The sequence below is a fragment of the Schistocerca nitens genome, chromosome 1, assembly GCF_023898315.1.
Source record: "Schistocerca nitens isolate TAMUIC-IGC-003100 chromosome 1, iqSchNite1.1, whole genome shotgun sequence".
Taxonomy (NCBI): domain Eukaryota; kingdom Metazoa; phylum Arthropoda; class Insecta; order Orthoptera; family Acrididae; genus Schistocerca; species Schistocerca nitens.
Window position 1 is genome coordinate 562704097 of NC_064614.1, and position 21845 is coordinate 562725941.

Below are 21845 nucleotides of genomic sequence, written 5' to 3' on the forward strand. Positions count from 1 at the left end.
TGCATTTGTACATAAAATATTACAACTTCGTGTATGATGCTTCTCCAGCTTTTAAATATTAGTGGATAAATTTCCTTGGGCCCCTCCTTTCCCCACCAGACTTATGAATGCAAGTACACTGATAGAAGATTTATTTTCACAACTGACACTGTATTCAAACTTCTTTGTTACCGGACAGTACATTTCTTTGGAATACTGCGTCAATAAAAGATTCTTCTCATAACATCTCTCACATTTGTAATATCTCTCAGCATCACACACACTGTTCCCATGCATTGCCTCCAAAATTACTAGCTAAAAAGGAACAAATTTGATCACACTAAGTTTAAAGCTGCCAATATAACATAGATAAGGCAGTGTATAATTCAAAAGGTATGAAATTTTTAGTAACACTTTGCAATATATTCATCACCATAATATTAAGATTACTAATTGAGTCATAAACAAGTATAATGAGCTCTTGCTTTTATAATTACTAAATATTACAACAGGACAGTGGTAACAATAATGTTACACAAACTGAATCATACCGCCATGAGAAAACAACCGTGACCCATCTGCACTAAATGCGATTGACGTGACTTCTCCATTCATTTTCAATGTGAAAAGATATTCATCTGTGTGGGCAGAAAGAAAATGAATATTGCCAAATTTCCCACTGACAGCTATAAGATGTCCATCTGGTGACATTTCAAAGTTCTGAAAAATAAAAAAAATGTTGAAATTCAAAAAATTTTGTAATTCAGACATACTGCACAAACCAATGTGAATACTGATACAAACTTAATATTAACATAACTAAAGCTTTTTGGCTGTTGCTTAACTCAGAGAAACTATTAAGGGTTTTATGAAATAAATGTGCATCAAATCAGCTTTATAGGTACTACCCATTTTGCTCATAACTAGGACACAGATTTTTACAAAATAGATTTTAGTTCTTTATTTTTTCAGAATATTCCCTTTTACGTTTAAACAAACTATTTTAGTCTTTCTGGAGACCATCAAAGAAAAAGAAAAGAAATGAACAGATATTGACATACAAAATTTTATTGTAATTTTAACCGAGTTATTCTAGTTCTTTGTTGAAAATAAAAAAATTAACTCTTCCATATATCAGCACGACCCGTTCCCTAATGCTACAATTACCATGAAATTTTGTATTACATTTTGGTATTGCAGTACACCATTAACCACAGTCTTGTAAAGTGGAACTTATTTCCATTGTGTCCCAGTGCATTTTTGTACAAGAGGTTAATGGTGCACATTTCAATGAAACAATTGCTCATGGCCCTTAATACAATCCACCTTTGAACTTTTCCCCTGAATAATGGTGAACACTTTCCATTTACTCATATCACAGATTCCTCAGAAGAATATTTAGTGACACATGCTGTAACCTCTGAACCAGGTATTTCTCCAACATAGATCTGCAGCTCGGAGCTCACATTTACAGTATTTTTCAGTGGTAGATGTGTGGCCACTAGGTGTTGAACTGCAACAAGGAGATGTTGGAAGCGAGCTCTTAAAAATGCCAAGGATGCAACATTCTTGTTATTCTTAAGGGCTATCTTCGCTTTCTCAATAAAAGCTGATTCACTAGATCTAAAGTGTCTACTGCCTCTTTGTTTTTTTAGTAGTGTTTGGCGCAATACAGAGCCTGTATACCACCTATCAGGAACAATTTTTTCCTTATGTGACAGTACTTCGCACCATGCTTGTTCGATGTGGGGGGCGTGACCTTCAACACATACCACGTTTGCCAGATGCCTGTTAGCATTTTTTCAGGTGAGATCATGTTTTTAGTATAGCTCAGTTGAGTGACACAGTGCAAGTGCAAAATGCAGCGAACAACTGAACAGCGGTACATCACCAAATTTTGTATTGGATTAGGGAAATCTGGTATGGAGACGGCCATGATTCGCCAAGTGTTGAAGGATGAAAGAATGTTACCCAACCCAAAAACAAAGCGGCAAAGTTACAAATGGCACACTGCGGCACCACCTCATCCAAACAAGCTCGAATGAGCAAATCCAGAGTGTTAGCCATGCCCAATTGATCATACAGAAAGAATTCTACTGGGATAGAATTCTTTCACCGTTGCTCCCACCTTTAACATACAGGCAGCACAATCTGTCACCAACAGCAATAATTTCTCGTCCCTATCTTCTCCTGGCCATAGGATGCAAAGGGCATTCATGACAGTGAGGGCCACAGTACTAGGCCTCAGCTTCTATACTGGAGCAGGTGGGGTTTCCCTGGTGCCACAGAATATAATTTCCCCACTACATTAGCTATAAATCTGCCATAGCTGCCAGCAGTTTCATCGACTGAAAGCCAAATATAGTTGTCACCAAAGGCTGTTTTAATATCAGCAATGTGTTTCAAATCATTTCTGCACAATGTCTACTCATCTGGTATACTGTGGCTGCTGATATTTTCCAGGAAGCCCTTAAAAGTATGTTCTTTAGCAGGTTCCAAGGTGCTTTAGCTGACACTCAAGCCTCATATAAGTTTAGATTAAAGCTGTCACCTGTGATAAAGGACATTAATGATTATATTTGTTGTTTGTTCTCCTTCCTAGTGATGCTCGTAATGTGAGCTGTGGAATTTGAGTGATGCTGAAGGAAAAGGGACCTTTTGTTATTTCTAAAATTAAAACAAACACACACTAAGAAATGGCAGTAACTAAAAAATAAAAACATGATAATGTGAAGTATCAACTTCAACTGAATCACATACACATCTGTAAACAAATTCTGAATTTCGACTTGAAAATCTGAGGGAAGAAGACTAGCAAGAAGAGTGTCGTGCACCTCACAGGGAGCCATTTCTATAACTTGAGAAGATCAACGATTTTTAATTTACAGTTCTTGAAAACTCTAAATGAAATGGCTGAATGGTGATTTGTTTTCAGTGACCTTTTGATTTTATTGCATACCTCACTCCCATTTACAATCATTACTGTAAAAACAGGAGGAAGAAGAAGAAGAAGAAGAAGAAGAAGAAGAGCTATTTCTGTCTTATCTGTTCCCAGAACTTTTGTCTCTATGCTTGCTGATATTTTAAAACCAAAGCAACCAGACCAACTGTTGGATTACAACAATGTTAATAATGGAATATATTTTATTTTCTGCTATTTGTTTCAATTGAGCCATATACATTCTATTAGTTCACTCTGGCTTGATTCTAAGGATAGCTGCAGCATGATTCTCAGGATCACTGCGGCACACCACAACAGTGTAACCCCACCGAATCTAACTTAATTTGTGCCATGCTCACACAGTTTCCTCATTCTCTACCATAAATTACATGTTTCAAGTGATCATGAAAATTTGGTGAAATTTGTGAGATGCTCACTATAGTGCAAGGAGTTCAGATACATTACTTCACATGGCATATTCTAATGACAGAACAAATGAAATAGACCATGTCCAAATCATGACACTTTTTGTTTGGTAGTGTCCAAGATATACTCAGTAGGGTATGTGTGATGCCACAGAAGCACCCTCATTTGTGTCAAGTATTACTATACAGAAACAACAAACCAGTGCATTGGCTGGTTGGAGGTACAGGTCACCCCCATGTTGCTATACAAGTGCAAGCAGATACTCATGATGGGACAGTACGTTCCTGTATCATTTGCCATACCTTTACAGTGGCATATACTGCAATTCCTAAGTTCACAACCTTTTCTCATTATTTAGCATAGCCACACATGTAGAGGCTTTTGTACCCCTTTGTGAATGATGGTGTGATTACTTTCTGTCCAAGTGATTTCAGCCATACTATCTGTTCTTAACTTTGTGACAGTTGATAGTGACCCCTGTCATCAATGTACTGTTGCCCTTGGCAATTAACTGTAGTGACGAAGTTCACCAAGATCTGAAATATTTGTGGTAAGAGAACTGTTCAAAAAGTATCTGACTTCTATTTGTAAAATCAGTCTCCATTCACACACAGTTGTTTGACACTAGTCACCTTCAAAGAATTCCCCATCAGCTTCTAAACACCTCTCCCAATACTGCTGCGGGCGTTGGATGCATAGCTGGAAAGCCTCTTTTGGTATGGTGTGCAGCTGCTCTGTGGAATTCTGCATAATGTCTTCCTGTTCTGAAATCTGGTCCCTTTCAGATCTCTTCTAGTTTAGGGAAAGGACAGAAGTCAGGGAATAGGGAGGCTGGCAAATCACAGCAATGTTATGTTTGGTCAAAAAACTCTACATTACTTGAGAATGACAAGTGTGTGTGTTATCGTGGTGAAGGTACAACTGCCTGCAGCCCACAAGCCTGACCATTTGCATCTTACTGCTTCACAAAGGTGAAACAAGATCCTCCTGGTAGTACTTCTTATTGAAATTAGTAACATACTTGTGATGAACTACACCACTGGAGTCAAAAAAGGCAGTCAGCATGACTTTCAAATTGTTGTGGGCCAGCCACATTTTTTTGGGTATCGAGGACAATGGACGCTTTCATTGCAATGACTCGAACTTTGTTTTTGTACCCATAAATGCAGGACTCATCACACCAGTGATCACCGTGTTAAAGTTGAGATTACTGTTCATAGTATGCAGCATATCCTTTACAATCTCTGAATGAAGCTGCTTCTGCTCAGTTGCTAGCAACTTTGGCTCAAATTGTGCTGAGATCCTCCTGAGGTCGACAATGGAATGAATGGATCAAACACTAATTCTAACCTCATCTGCAAGTTCTCAGATTGTGATTGCATCATCAGGGTCCTTAGTGGTCAATAACCACCTCATTTGCAGATGTTGAGGCCATCCTGAACATGCTTCACTGTTCACTGATGAGCAGCCATATTTAAAGTAGTTGTTCCTCTTTCTTATCTGTGCTGTACCTATTGCTTCATCCCCAAACACTTGCCAAAACTTGTGGACTGTGTCAACTCGAGATTCGCCAAGCTTAAAATAATATTTGATGCAATAATGTTGTTCCATTTTTGCTGTCATTTTGCAGACTAAGCAAAATCCAATGATTACCACTTACACGTGTTCACATGTCAACGGCAGGCCATCAACTGGTTGTTTCTGCAGTCGTGAGAAAAGTCAGGCACGCGTACTACATATGCTTACAAATATAAATAACACAAGCCTCCTGATACCACTGTTGCTCTCGACAGCAAAAAATGAAGTCGAATACTTTTTGAACAGTCCTCTTACACTCATGGCACTGCATCATGTGAAAATCCAGTGTTTGCACAACCATCTAGGTGGAGTTTCTCAAGTGTTGGGTGCCCAAAATCTTAACATGATCCTGAAGTATGCGGTACGAACACCACTTATAAAAGTGGCCAGTATGGGGCCAGTACAAGGTTTGATGACACTCCAGTCTCATGACAAACTGAACTACTCCCTTCACTGTGGCACCTGGAAAACATTCTCTCTTCAACACAGGATTTCTCACTTATTTATCTTGATTGTAAATGTAAGAGCTTGTTCACAGATAATGGAGTAGTAGATGACATTACCATAATGCATTTCTTTAAATGAAGTATTATTTCACGTGGTAACTCATTCTGGATTCCACCTGAAAGCTTATCACATAAGCCGTTCAGCATTATTGCTTCATTGGATGATGTCACATCTCTTTTCAGATTTTCTTCCTTCTCTGTCTCAATCAGACTTATGACAGCCCACACTTTGATGCTAGCATTGATTTTTCAATCCTGTTCTAGTGTTCATCTCCTTCATGTCAATCTCTTCTAAGGGATCTGAACAGAGAACTAAAAAGGAATTTGTGCCAATGAAGAGATCACTTTTTGCAGTTGCATCGCAATGAGACACTAATTCTGCAATCAGATATTGGTTTGCAAGGCACATCCAGGAGCAGGTATACACTAAGATCATGATTTATCAATGATGAGGAACAAGCTGAAGTTTAAGAAAATCACCAGGAAGAGTAAATGTACAAAGAAGTGGACTTTTAAATTACTGCGGAATAATTGTTTGCATTCAAAGTTCTCTGAGGTTATAGATTTTATGATAATGGTAACCATGGTAGGTAGCTGAGTTCAGTAGGAATGAACATCCATAAAAAGGGTAATCACATTAGTGGGACAGACAAATATAGGCAAGAAGTAGGTAAATGTGAACAACTTTGAGTAGCAGAAGAAATATGTCAATTGTTTGATGGAAAAAGAAAATTAAAAAGTTCAGGAAAAAAAGGAATACAAAAAAACTGGACATCTTTGAAAAACACATTGCAAGTCAAGAATTTATTCACTTTTCAACAATTCTTTAATATAAAAATAATTTTGAAATGGACGTTGTAGTATTTTCAAATTTTGTCAGATCTTAGGAAGGGATTTTCAGCAAGATTCCAAGACTTCACAAACAGAGAGGAGGTGGTGTGATTTTTGGTATCGCCTTTTGAAGTTTCTCCAGTGGCAGAATGTACTGAGTTCTGCATTTTAAAGTCTTTACTCCAAATGGAGATAATGGACTCAAAAGAAACACCTTCCCTCGTAAACATTTAAAACTGTGTCCACTGCAGAATTATGGTGTATAGCTCATACAGAATACTGTGGCCGATGCGCAGTGACCAGTTTTCATCCAATGCACTGGGTGAGTTCATTTGTTTGTTCAGAAGAGGAGGCCGATAAATGTTTACCACCTTTCGGCCGGTGAGAGATGTCAGAATTGAGGTGTGCGCCCTGCAATCTTTCTCAAATGATTTTACAGAAACTATTTGGTAAAAGTATTTCATTTTTGCTTTACTTATAGCTTTGTATATCAGGTTCATGATGATGTGCCCATTATTTCATTGATGGTTATAGTTTTGTGATATTTCTGTGAAAGAAACACAATGTGAGAAATTCATAAAAGTGTGCAGTGAAAAATAGAGGTTGCTATGACTTTGTGTTTGGTGCAATTAGGTAATATGTTGTTGCATATGAAATTTGGCTCACATATTGAATTTTTCATTAGACTTGGGTAGAGGTACCTATCTGTCACCAATCTCATGAAAACTGATCTGATGTAACACCCTCATTTGCGATCGCACAGCACCAGCAATAAAGCCATAGTGAAATATAACAATATTCCTCATATTTTATAAACAGTTTCAGATATCGAAATGAGATTTTGGTTCATGATAGCACGCAAAGAGGAGAGTATTTTACCATATCATTATTACGTAAAACTTCATTATCTACCATGTTATTGGAGTAATTGCACACTTTTTCGGTGATGACGACGATGATGATGATGATTTGGAGGGCACTCAACTGCATTGTCATCAGTGCCTGTACAAATTCCCGATATTTATACAGCCCATTTCTTTCTTCTTCTTTTTTTTTTTTTTTTTCGCAGTCCAGTCTAGCCACTGTCACGAATGATGGTGAAATGATGAGGACAACGGAAACACCCAGTTCCCAGGCAGAGAAAATCCCCAACCCAGCTGGGAATAGAACCTGGGATGTCATGATCCAGAGGCAGCAACGCTAGCCACTAGACTACGAGCTGCGGACTCACGTTTTTGGTGAAAGAGCATAATTTTTAATGGCCATCGATAGCCAGTGAAACGAGGAATGCTATGGGTTTTGGAACAACATATGTGACAACATCGCTATTTCGTAAGTTACCGACTTTCTTTTTCCTCAGTTCCTCACTCAAGAAAATTAATAAATCACCTTTTCAGAATTCTCCCACAATTGTGTCTGCACAACATGGTAGCAAGGTGAGACAGTATAGACTCTGCTGTGTTTTGGCAACAGAAGCAAATTTGGACATGTCATCCAGAGGAATGCGAGGTTTTACTCAAAATTCGTCACTCGACGCTTCTCTGAAAGGTACAAATGGCTAACAAGCCAGGCGAAAATAAATCGCTGCATTTTCCGTGGAATTATTTTTAGATACTAACAAAAGCAGAGGTGACAGCAGATCTTTTCGAATGGTCACCATGCACGTGTGGGCGTGAAGGGACTACACTTAACATTTACAGAAAATGTGAGCGTAGGTTTCAGTTTAGAATGGCACTTCCCTTCCAGTGCTTTGCATTTCCCCTACAATGCCTGCCCATAACCCCCACCACTACCATTCTCCCCACGTGTGCCCTGTCATCTGTTCATCTACCGGCCACGGCACTCTGTGTGGACGATACACATGTTCCAGACAAATATGGAAATTGCTAAAAATTAGTCATTTATCTGGCTACCACATTTGGCTCCATATATTTTTGTGAAACTTCATTTTCAACAATTAATTTTCTGAAGAACCAATATCGCTCAAGATTAACAGATGCCCATCTTGAAGAATTCTTCATGTAAGCTGCTTCCGGCATGAAAATAAGTATAAAAAAAACTGACTCAAGATCACAAATGTGATTTCTTCCACTGAATATAATTATGCCTATCTATTGTATTTTGTATTATTTTGCAAGTGAAAACTAAAATAAATGTGTTATTTTTGTTTAACACTGATAAAAATTTTCGAAAGTTTTCGTACCCTACCTGAGATCACTTGCCAACAGCTGCTCTAGATCAATGATCATCACACTTTTTTGCTCAAGAGCCAATATTGAGATTTTGGGGCGGCACCTAAGGTTGTATATGTGATGACCACCATCTTAATTAGTAACCTACATACATTAGTGAGTTAGGAGGTCTCAATAGTCTAGTTAATAGTAAGGGAGCGATAAATTGGGCACTGGCCGCCTCATACTGACAGGAACCATTCGGAACACTGTGTGCTGACTGTGGTCCCCCCTCAAGTGATCTAACAGTTCTGGCACTATAGTTGCACAGTGAAATGTTGTTGGTTTTACTGCAAGTGCGAAAGACTTTGATTAGTAATAGTATTTGTACTTAAATTTAAATGCACAACTGAATATAAGGCATGGAAAAAAATTGATAAATGATTTAAATGCCAGTTTTTCCTACTCACTACATTTTACTACAACAGCCTTTATTAATTTAATGTCCCTTGCTACAAATAACTACAACATTTACAGATGACAGCCTCTGTGATGTTCATTCATGAAATCAGGTAACTTCCGTGTACAAATTTATACCACAGCATCTGATTGGTTCAAGTCAAACATGCTCGTGAGTTGTCAGTACAGGAAGACAATAAAACACTCTTGCTCTCACATCCTCCAATTCCACAGTGGCCACATTACTTATCCTTCTGCCCCTGAAGTGTGCAGCCAACTTTACTTAGCTCATGGCCACATTCTCCAACATCAATTAAAATTAAGCATATCTTAATATATTACCGCTTCTGTGAGTATTTTTATTTGCTTCTGAGCAGTGAAACTGCAAACTTAAAATGTTCTTAACACTGAATGACATTTCTCGATTCAGTTGTTAGTTGCTAGATACATATTACAGTAAAACCTCCATACAATGTAAACCCAGATACAGAGGTAATTTTAGATGATCCCGACTGACTGCCTATATGTACTGTGTTAATTATCCCTCATTACAATGATGCTAAAATTACTTCATCACCTCGTTATAATGAAGGTAATGTTTTGGGGCTATTACTATTTTCTGCTTCTAAGAATCTGATCATAATGGTACCTATTGTTTGTTAAGTCTCTTGATGTTCTACACCGTACTTTCAGAAGATTTGCTACATACTCTGTGCTGATGGTAAGCAAGTAGCAAATAGCCTATGGTTGCAGGTGAGCTGTGCTGAGCAGAAAATAGAAAAGTGTCATAGAGCTCCTGTATTTGAATCAGAGTTAACAGTTTTAACCTGTACGTTGTTGAGCTTGTAGTCAGAAGTGTTTTGTTGGGCTCATACGCAGTTTATTTACATTATTTTTGCAATCTGTCAGTGGTTTTAAGTTGATGCAAATACTCTTTGGACATAGTTAACAATATTTGGACAATAGTTTGAACTCAGGAAAGGATAAGATTAGAGACAAAAATGGAGGTTTTAAAAGACATAGATAATGGAACGAAACAGATAAACACGTCGAGGATTGCACAATCAATGTTAGCTACATTCTTTAAATTCTAAAACATCTAAAGGTGATTCAAAATGTTAGCGGAAAAATCTCACATGTTAAATGGTGGGAAAATACAGTCCTGAAAACATGTACAATGCAGATTACATGGGATTGTTTTATCAGAAGATGACGGAGTTTAGAGACGAAAATGTAACGGCAGGAAACAATCTGAGGTACACAAAATGATCCTTCTCTGCAGCAACACATCAGCTGAAAACACTGGTGATCAGATGATCAACAAATCCCCGAGGTTTAAAAAAGGTAAGAAGCTTACCAGGTAAGATTACAGACATTTTATTTTACCTTCCTTTACTTTATAAGTTGATTCAGCATCTTCAGCTGTACTGTTATGAGCATGCATGAAGTGTACATACTGTACAGTACTTTAATTTCGTATTTTTTTCCATTGTTCTAAATATGATTTCTTTCATTGCAGTCAATTACAATACAATTTGCAAAGCATGGAAAAATAAGAAAATTGTGTTGCTGGTGGATAACTGCAGTGAGTATAACAATATGCCAGCACTGAAGAATGCAGAATTATGCTGCTTCCTCCCCAAACTGTACTTTGATCTTTCAGCCACATGACAAAGGGATACTTAAGAACTTACCGACAAAGTACTGTTCACAACTAATCCAACATGTGACTGAAAACTTGGGATGAAAAAAATCACAATTTCTACAGTCTCTATGTGTAGAAGGCTTGAACAGAGCAGAGCGAAATGTGATTGCGAGCTGCCGGTGAAAAAGCAAAGATTTTTGAAAGTGAAGATGTTGATGTTGTGGTGGATGAAAAAATGCAGGATGATGATCAATGTGATCTTGGGATGTATTCAGAAGTAACTGGCGAAACCGTAGTACTTGAATATTTGTCAGTGGAAGATGAGGCACTGGTGTTTGAAGAATACACAAAAAAATCTACTATCTAAGTATTAAAGGGTAATTTATCTGTTGAAGATTGTAAGAATGACAATGATGTGATATGTGCACGCCCATCTCCTCTGATGGGGCCAGTAGGATAATTGGAAACTATTCAGCAAACAGCATCTTCAATCCCCACATTCCAGTGGAACAATTGTGCTGAAAGTGATAAAGACAATATTTACAAGTTCATTATTTGTCTTATAAAGTTATTTCTCACGAAAAAAAAGCACTACAGTACCGTACACACTGTCCTTTGAGGTACAGTACTGTAGTAGTCAATATTAAAATTGAAAAAAAAAAAAAAAAAAAAAAAAAAAAAAAAAAAAAAAATCCATGTTGTAACAGTGACCCTGCTATAACAATATCATTTTCATGGTCCCACGAACATCGTTTTATCGAGGTTTGACAGTACCATAAAATAGGGCCGAGAACTGTGAGCCACACGAACACTTGATTGGGACTGCATGTGATCCACTGGCTGCAGTTTGACCACTGCTCTAGTCTATCTGGTGTTATTTGAGGATATAAAGTTAACAATAGAACAAATCACTTTTCCAATGCTGTACAACGACCTTGCTATGAGATTCAAAAGTAATCACTGCACTGGAATACATCAGTTCACTGCATATCAGAGCACAGAAATTAGAGTGGCTGCGAGAAAATAATTGTTTGGCATTCAATACATGGGAGAAGTTCAGCTACTCTGACAGGTCACACATACTTTACGTAAGTGTTGTAGCGTATGAAATTGTCGGAAGTACATAAGGTAATCCATCCCTTCTGTCACTAGGGCAATGTTCAGGCAGGTGGCTGCGGTAGTCTTGAGCATAAGTTTTACAAGAAATGAACTGAGGCCCCAGATAAATCTACTATGACTAACCCAACAATAATTTTTATCCTGGCCATGGTAACTATACTAGCCTAAACTGTTTACATGTTGATTCAACTCCTAATTCAATCGATTAAAGATGCATGTCTGCCGCTACCAATACAATGTGAATCCCAATCAGTCTGTCTTTTGAGGAAACAGTAAGACCATACCTGATGATTTCAATGCTTTCTGGTCCTCGTTTCATCCAGCTCCTCATAGGATGTATAATTAGCCACATAGCTTTTAACAATTGTGTCAAACTCTGAATATGTCTAAGGTTGATCACTAACAATATTCACATGTATTGGGAACACTTCTTGTGGTTTGGTATTTCTGTGAGCTGTGATGTATTCATTGCAATATAGTGATTAGAGTCACTGTCTAGTGTGCTGCAGGTTGCCGGTTCAAACCCGGCCACCAGGGATTATTTGTTATTTAGTTTATCTGAAATATTGGATCTGTATAAATACAAATATTATGGAATAGCCTATGTTTGTAAAATAGCTGCACTCTCCGTCCAAGAGTTCAGTTCTGTTCTGTTCTGGTTGTACATTGGTGCCAATAATGTATGTGCTTCCAGAACTAAGTACTGTATTTCACTGCCTACAGATTTAGACTTGATTGTGGTATCGATGTGATAAAATTTTCATTCCATCAGTTTTTGGTAAAACTCCACACTGCTTGGTATTCCAAAACCACCCTTTTCTTCCCACATGCATAAAATTACATTCTGACTGTCATAAAAAACACAGATTTATTTCAATAGTTACAGAACTATGCAGCTCATGTGTTGTGAAGCAAAGAGGGAACAAGTTCACAGCTACTGAATAATTTTATTTTATTGTTTTAAACCTATACTGCCAATCAAAGAGACAATGAATAATCAGAAAGCTAACGGGTGGTATGCTTGAAATATAACCTGATGAACAGACAGACATGTACCATATTTACTCGAATCTAAGCTCTACCTGAAAAATGAGACTCGAAATTCAAGGGTAGAGAAAAGTTTTAGATCGCACCTCCAAATCGAAGCAAAGTTGGTCCATTGTAACATGAGAGACAATTTAGGTCGAAAGGATGAAGATACAGGTACAGTAGTTTGGTTTGAGACGTAAGCTTAACAGTTAAGATTTACCAAGTAGCCATTGCTATGTGTCAGGCGCTCCGTCCGTATTTATACGGTTACCCTTCCTTTTTTGCTTCGTCTGGTTTGAATCGATTTCTTATTTTGCTTTGATCTGATAAGTGCCGTTCTCTTTGTTATAGGTGTTTACGTCACTTGAAGTTGAAAATGCATTATTGTACTGTGTCATGCATTGTTTGTCGCTTTCTGATAATGAGTGTTTACGACCTGTAGCCGCTCGCGGCATGGCTCGCTTTTGTGCGCGCTACCGCCGCTTACAATAAAAAAAGAGAGGAATGTTCTCATAAGTGAAACAAAAGCAATAGACTGCTATTTGTTGTTCCTTACACTGCTGCTTTCTTTGATAATGATCAACAAGAACCAAATGATAGACTGCGTATGATAGATGATGTTCTGAATGAGAGTTTAGCAAACATTTTTCTCTGTTTGAAAATCTTTGCAGACGCCTCTTTAGTACATTACATTCTGCATAGAAATTAGAGACATTTTAGATTTAAAAATATTGTCAGTTGCCGTGCTTCATTTCTGACAGTATCACTATTCAGCATAAGAATAATACGAATATAAACATGACATAATATGTTTATTCTTCCGCGTTTGCTGTAGTCTCACTCTAGTTTCATAGTTTATTAGGCAGACAGGATTTAAATGAGATAGCAAGATAGCAGCAAACACGAAAGAATACACGGCTTAATGTTTAGATTCTTCTACCTTCTCTTTTAATTTATTTGATAACGCAGAGGTTTTAGTGTCAGTATTTATCTTTGTGCCTGCAAAGCATCCCTGTTTAGCGCTACATATATTCGACGGCAGAAGTTACTTGTGGCGGCACCTACCAACATTTTTCAGAACTTCCGCTTACTTTGCACTCAATTCTAAGCCGCAGGCAGTTATTTTTATTACAAAAACCGGAAAAAAAGTGCGGCTTAGATTCGAGTAAATACAGTAGTCTTTTCTAAAACTTCTGTCTGCCTCTTGGCCACTTTACACAACATGAATGCACCCCACGTCTTATCAATTGTAAATCACTTATTCTGTAGCACTGATTTAGGCCATCAATGTGGGATCGTTGGGTACACAGGGCGCGGAAGAAACTTTGTATCAATGTCATTGCAGGTTGGACAACACTGAATCAAGTAAAACTCAACAGATAAACAATAGGCTGGAAACACACTATTGTGGAGTTGCACACAGAAAATTTGTGGCAAGCATGCAGGAATATGTGCACCTATCCTACCTTTCTCCAGCAACTAACTGTTACACTAAAGACCTCACAAACTATTCAATTTGGTTGCTTAAGCTGAACAATAAAAAATATAGCTTTGTATATAGAGCTGGTTACATAAGATAAGATTTTGTGATTTTTACTGGGCAAAGCTTGACTATTAAATCAGCTGCAGTAGGAGTACTGTAACATTCCTACAGTCAGGTAGTTAGCATGAAGTACTATACGCTGTAATGTTGCTTATGATTAAATCCAAAAGTCAGGTGCTTTAATTTCCACTAATGTACAGATAACAAGAAAATTTTGTTTCTAAAAACTAGATCAGTATCGGTCAACCAAGACATTTGTGAAAAAGAAAACAATTTAAATTTAATATACACCACTTTCACCCATACTTGACTCAATCTTCCTGACTAAAATTGCTATAAAGTTGGTATGATTAAAAATGTTACAGGCACACACTGTACAAATTTTCCTAACAACTCTTCATGCACTGCTGAGCACATCCAATCCAATTCACTTATTTGACAAATTTTTGGAAGATACTGACTGTCTAAAATTTGATATGATAGATTTTGCATCATTTCAGTAAAACCATTGTGGAGTACAGAAGAGTACTGACAGCAAAGCTGCCAAAATATGGCCTATTTCAGATGTTTCTTAGGAATCAAATTTCACAATACACCAGCAGAAAATTAAACAGTACTTCATGAAAGTTGGGAAATGTTTCATAATTTGATGAATTCTCCACAAATTATTAGTAGAGGGTTGAAAGATAACAGTGACCCATGAAGCACTCAGTATTTCTTATCAACTGCAGCATAAAAAACATTGCCCCAAGTCACTGTATGAGATTTAAATGTCCCTGATCCACATTCTGTTATTGTTGTTCTACTGTCATAGACCCTTTTTACAGTCTCCTTGTATCCTAGAATTTATCCCAATTCATCTCTTAAGCAACATTTACTACAGAAAGCTCTACCACATCATACTAACACAATAGCTAATTCAGAGTTTCACATAAGTATTAAATTAATTTCTTTTGATATTTAATTGCCTTTTGGATAACTTTGCTACAGTCATAATTGCTATGCTCAAGTTAAATTAAAAATTTACCTTCATATTTGTAATATCACCTCCTTGCGACAAGTTGACACACACACTCTTTCCCGCTATCATGTCATACTTGTAATAATGACTATGATGCTGAGAACCAACAATAAATTTTTCTCCATCCATTGTAAAATGAGAACAGCGGATTGGAAACCGCTCAAACTGAACTGACTGTAGTTTTGTATTGTTATGGCCATCAACCTGAACCAAAATTAAAAGCAAGTATCAATGGTAACAAATCGTTAAGTATCTGCAATTTCAAGACAACTAAATTATATTAAACATTCTCATTCACTTAAAAAGGTATTTAAAAATGTTTCATCAAAAGCTTCGTATCATTATAGTTCCCCAACTATCACAGTACTTCCCACCGTTGAAAATATTTTTCTTCTTCAACTCATCATAAAAGTAATTACTCACATTTCAATATTTTATTCTGCTTAAAATGTGGAATAATGAGAACATTTTTAACTGCTGGATAGGGGACAATCTCTCATATCCTTGGCCGTAGACTACGGCACAGCCACTGTCTACACAGCAAGATGTCTCTGCCATTTTCTCCAAAAGGAACAGGAATGTAGCATCGAGCTGGTGCCTTATAATCAGTCACATGCTACACAACAGAGCGCTGTGGGTTGATACTCAGTCAAGATATCTGCAAGTTGATGTAGCTCATCTTGCTTGAGACACACGCTGCACTATGAGAGTACCAAATCCACTATATACAGCCAGCACTAACTTGTGTCCGTGAGCTACGCGACACCAAACAACTTTCCAATATTGCTCCGCCTGGGCTGCCCTTTATAGCAAGCTGCCCAACAGCTCAACAGTCATACCTCTCAATGTATCAACTCAATATCGGAAGTGCACCCAATCTACTCATCAGAGCACAGTGCTTATCAGTAAAACTAGGGACCTCACCAGTGCCGTGTATAAAGACTCTGCCTATGGCACTATTTCTCAGTAGAGACTGACAATGTACTCTGTAAATTCAAAAACTGTTGCAGTGTTTGTGACAAATCTTCATCAGATCAGGAAAATCTGTATGTTGCTTTGACTCTGAAGGTGTTTCAGTTGCTAACATTATTGTGTGCTTTCTATACACACTACTGGCCATTGAAATTGCTACACCAAGAAGAAATGCAAATGATAAACAGTTTTTCATTGGAAAAATATATTACACTAGAACTGACATGATTACATTTTCACGCAATTTGGGTGCATAGATCCTGAGAAATTAGTATCCAGAACACCCACCTCTGGCCGTAGTAACAGCCTTGATACGCCTGGGCATTGAGTCAAACAGAGCTTGGATGGCGTGTACAGGTACAGTTGCTCATGCAGCTTCAACACGATACCACAGTTCATCAAGAGTAGTGACTGGCATATTGTGACGAGCCAGTTGCTCGGCCACCATTGACTAGACGTTTTCAATTGGTGAGAGATCTGGAAAATGTGCTGGCCAGGGCAGCAGTCGAACATTTTCTGTATCCAGAAAGGCCCGTACTGGACCTGCAACATGCGGTCGTGCATTATCATGCTGATATGTAGGGTTTCTCAGGGATCGAATGAAGGGTACAGCTACGGGTCTTAACACATCTGAAATGTAACGGCCACTTTTCAAAGTGCCGTCAATGCGAACAAGAGGTGACCGAGACGTGTAACCAATGGCACTTCATATCACCATGTCGGGTGACACGACAGTATGGCGATGACGAATACACGCTTCCAATGTGCGTTCACCGCGATGTCCCCAAAAACTGATGCTACCATCACGATGCTGTAAACAGAACCTGGCTTCATCCGAAAAAATGACGTTTTGCCATTTGTGCACCCAGGTTCATCATTGAGTACACCATCGCAGGCGCTCCTGTCTGTGATGCAGCGTCAAGGGTAACCGCAGCCATGGTCTTCGAGCTGATAGTCCATGCCGTTGCAAACGTCATCGAACTGTTCGTGCAGATGGTTGTCGTCTTGCAAATGTCCCAATCTGTTGACTCAGTGATCGAGACGTGGCTGCACGATCTGTTACAGCCATGCGGATAAGATGCCTGTCATCTCGAGTGCTAGTGATACGAGGCCGTTGCGATCCAGCACGGCGTTCCGTATTACCCTCCTGAACCCACCGATTCCATATTCTGCTCAACAGTCATTGGATCTCGACCAACGCGAGCAGCAATGTCCCGATACGATAAACTGCAATCGCAATAGGCTACAATCCGACCTTTATCAAAGTCGGAAACGTGATGGTGTGCACTTCTCCTCCTTACACGAGACATCACAACAACTTTTCACCAGGCAACGCCGGTGAACTGCTGTTTGCGTATGAGAAATCGGTTGGAAACTTTCCACATGTCAGCACGTTGTAGTTGTCGCCACCAGCGCCAACCTTGTGTGAATGCTCTGAAAAGCTAATCATTTGCATATCACAGCATCTTCTTCCAGTCGGTTAAATTTCGCGTCTGTAGCACGTCATTTTTGTGGTGTAGTAATTTTAATGACCAGTAGTATAGTAATAAAGTTTTATTATCTTGGCTAACTTGGCACTTTCCTCTGCTTGTGCATGCATTACCCACAATGGGATACTACACAATCTAATAGCCTGAAGGTTGTATTTAGCAGTCCCAAACAGCAAATGATGAAACATCACAAGAAGGTTATGTATGTACATCAATTCTACCATTTCATAGATTTGGTGGACAAATTCTTCTGGTAGGTTCTTCACAACCTTTTTTATTTTTTTGTTTTGGAATTAAAATTAATAAAACAATACTTTCACTGAAATTTGTTTCATTGTACCACAGCATATAACCCATGCTGATTCACGTACAGGTCAGTGTAATTTTACTATATTCTCTTATGTCTGATGACATTTTTATAAGGTTTTTTATCTATTCAGAATATTTGAGAAATGTTCAAATCAACTAGCATCTATTTCATTTTCAGTGCTACCATGTTTCATTAACAGACACTCGGCAAATATCAATGTTGGCAGTAAATGAATTGGAAATTAAGGAAATAAACATTAAACTGTCTTATCAATGCTCTTACAATAATGAAGTTGTGTGCTTGATCTCTTAAAACCACTCTTCAAGCATACCTACACATGGGCATACCTGGAAAAGGGATGCAACGCCAGACAGACCAGCAACTAAAGCTACAGTTGCTGACGGATGGAACTGTACAGATTTAATTACAGGCCCCTCACTGTAAGTGTCTCTATTTAGGTCTTTCAGTCGCTTCAGTTCTATTGTTCCCCGGTGTAATATAGATGACTTTTTGGCAAGGAAGTTCCCACAATGCTGCAATGAAAATGAAGTAAATTTATTTGCATTAAAAAAGGAAAAATTCCACAAAGTCCAAATAAAGACAAGGATAAAGGGAGAATGGAAGGATAAGAAATAACAAGAGACAGATGGTCAGGTGGTTGTATGTATGGACTGAAAGATAATATTTTTTAAAAGATGCAATAATTTTAATACCTGCAGTAATTCATTATCTGATTCATCATCTGTATCATTTATTTTATTTGATCTCCCCAGTTCTGCCCACTTAGGAACACCCATAACTGATTCAAATTTTCGTTTGAGAGCATGGGTGTACTCATCTGAGGATGTGCTTGGTATTGCCAACCTTCGTCCTTGGCTTGCCAATGCTTCTTTGACACTATAAAAAAAAAAGACACACGATCATGTACAAAGAAGGTCATTGCGTCATTCAGTAAGATTTAAAAGCTACTTCCATACAAATGTGTATGAAAAGGAAACAAATAAAATATATGTAAGAAGACAGTGTAATTTATACAAAGTAAGCAGAAATGATTCAAGGTCAATAAATAAACTGAATGCGTAGTTAACTTTATTCAGAATATTTCTCTGTTACAACAAGAAACATGAAATTATTCCAAACAGATGCTCTAACAATCCACTTACATAACAACAACATGAACTGAACAGCACAAAGTGCACTGATGGCCACTGGTTTAGCAGAATACATTTCTGTGTCATTTGATGGTAGTACTTACCATATCTCATTATCCTCATCATCATTCCAGGCAGGTTGTCTCTCAGGTGAGGCAAGAGTATCAGATGCTGGAGAGCTGTCAGAGTCTGGGCTATCATCCCCTTCATCAACACCAGAGTCTTCAGGATCAGAACCCTGTTCTAATACACGAGATACATCATCAGATTCCCATCGGTTGACATTCTCTATCACTTCAGATGGGTCTCCAAATACAAGTCTCTCCAGCCTGGAAGAAAGTTTGAAAGAGAGATTGTGAAATAAGTGCAGTTCAACTCCCCAAGAAAGACAGGAAAAAGAAAGTCATATTTGGCTTAATGCTGAGAGATAAAGATAGCCAGGAAGAAGGGGTAGGCACAGAAAGAGAGGAAGTTGAGGGGAGAGGAGGAAGGGGGGAGATGAGGGTGCTCACATACATGAAAAAACAATTAACTGTATCAAAAGAAAAATTCATTTGGAAAAAAAGTACAAAGAGACAGTATAGCTGGCCAGTTATCTTCTAGTGGCAAAGTTCCAGCACTACCAGTACACATTTAACACATTTAAAAGTGAAGAAACTCTTCCTAGCCTTTAGAGCTATTAGTTCCTTCCTCACAAAGCAAAGAGTTTTTGATTGGGAAAGGCTACAATGGAGAGGCATTTGTTGGCATTAAGTTTCTCACCCTGAACAGCACTTTCCTGAATCCCTCAATGACATTTAAATCACGTCAGCCATCCTGATAAACTATCATATTTTCCTTCAATCTCATGAGTTTCACTGAACTCTCCTCGTTTCTTTATTAACATCTGACGGGGAACAGGAATGCCCCTTCTCTCTCTTCTGCCAGAACAACAAGTGGATTGAGTAACTGATTTAGTTTTGTGCAAGCTGATGCTTTAAGGCACTTACACTTTCATGGGTTGGCTTGGTTATCAACCTAGCTTGCAAAATTTAACATTTTCTTCTTTAAGTCTATCCCTGTCTGTATGCCCATCTCACAAACTTCAACAAGTTTTACTGAAGATTCACTATTTCCTAACATTTCTATAGCTTTATCATCTTCCTAGCATGTGGATACCGTCTGTAGGTTCAGTGACAACAAGAAATGTGATACAGGATAACACTTACTGCCAAGTTTTATTCACAGAAGCTGCAGTATTACTAAGATCTGTTGGCAACTAAAAAATACACCCAACAATGCATTCTTTATGGCACTGTTTAACAATATGCTTTCATTTCTCATCAGCGCAGAGCAAGAATGCTGAAGAAAACTATCCCAGAAGAAACCTAATTTTTTTTTCTATCTTCTTTTTTTCTTTTTCTTTTATTTTCCTCTTGGCTTTAAGTGAGTCACAAATATTTTGCAAGGGCAGATCACAGAATGTGTACATCAAGATATAATTGGAAACAACAATTAAATACTTCACAAATTTCCCACAATGGGACTGGGAGTTGCATCATCTTCTGGAGGTAAAACATGAGTTCCATGCATAATACTCATAGCGTATTCTAAATGAAAATATTCGTTATAATTTTAACAGAATACTTCACGTTTCTTTTTTATTTTTTTAAAAAATGCCCAACTATACATAGATAATCCACAAACTGGATAACATACTTGAAAAACTAAATGCACGTGTTATCATCGCTAAACTGCGAAAGAGACTGCAATAAAAAAAAGTAACACCCCACAAGTCTGTTAAAAACTGTGCCCTGCTGATAAATGGTGAAATGTAACGAGGTTTCATCTTATTATAAGTTCCCAGGCCACTGTCACAAAGAAAACTACAAATATTCAAGATTGCTGGTACAGCCATTTTCCACAGCAAGTATATAAATATTGTCAATCATAATTAAGTCCTTGTCAATCATAATTAAGTCCAAATCCATAAGCAGGGTCATGAATGAAGTACAACACTCAGCACTGAAAGCTCATAATATTAATATCTGAACACAGGTCTCCAATACCAGTACATCAAACATTTAAGAGCTACCAGCCTCTGCCTTGTGCACCAATCAGGTGCTACGGTAGAAACGACACACAAAAGTAACAACATTTTGTGAAATTGCATTCTAGGGTTTTTCATGTTTACATGCTTAATTTGCAGTTAAAATATTTATACTGGGAAGCTACAATGTGACAACATTAAGTCAGTGAGATTGTCAACAGTGACAGTCAACATATACATATCACAGTAACAAAGTCTGTAAACAACATATATTGGTGTCGTTATTTTGCTTACTTTTCTGTAAGAATAACTGTGTGGTCACTTCCTGCTATTACCAGAAAATTTCAAGTAAGTTCCTAATTTTTCATTTTTTTCATTTTGAATAACTACACCTTTAGACTTCCCTTACTAAGCAGAAACTATTTGTTTTAGGGTACTCCTAGAAGGAGAATGCTAACGGGTCAGAGTGAAAGACACAACTAGACAGACACAATTTTTGCATAGAGAAAGTAATAGCAATATTGACATTCATAATGATAATGCATCTGTTTCTTTTAATTATCATAATATTAATATGTGAGCATCAAAAATTGAAGTACTGATTTTTAAAATTAATTATATATGGGGGCCAATGTTGAAAGGAGC

The 21845-nt window shown here is 37.8% G+C and overlaps 1 protein-coding gene across 1 annotated transcript in view; it reads right to left on the reverse strand.

The window, feature by feature from the left end:
• Nucleotides 1-21845, reverse strand: part of LOC126254716 (U3 small nucleolar RNA-associated protein 18 homolog) — an 86759-nt gene that overhangs the window by 14963 nt on the left and 49951 nt on the right. Inside the window, exons 3-7 of the mRNA XM_049955334.1 lie at nucleotides 19276-19500; nucleotides 18734-18917; nucleotides 18368-18553; nucleotides 15255-15452; nucleotides 531-699 (exon numbers count right to left, since the gene is read on the reverse strand). Coding sequence (XP_049811291.1) covers nucleotides 531-699; nucleotides 15255-15452; nucleotides 18368-18553; nucleotides 18734-18917; nucleotides 19276-19500 — 962 coding nt within the window. The remainder of the gene's footprint in view (nucleotides 1-530; nucleotides 700-15254; nucleotides 15453-18367; nucleotides 18554-18733; nucleotides 18918-19275; nucleotides 19501-21845) is intronic.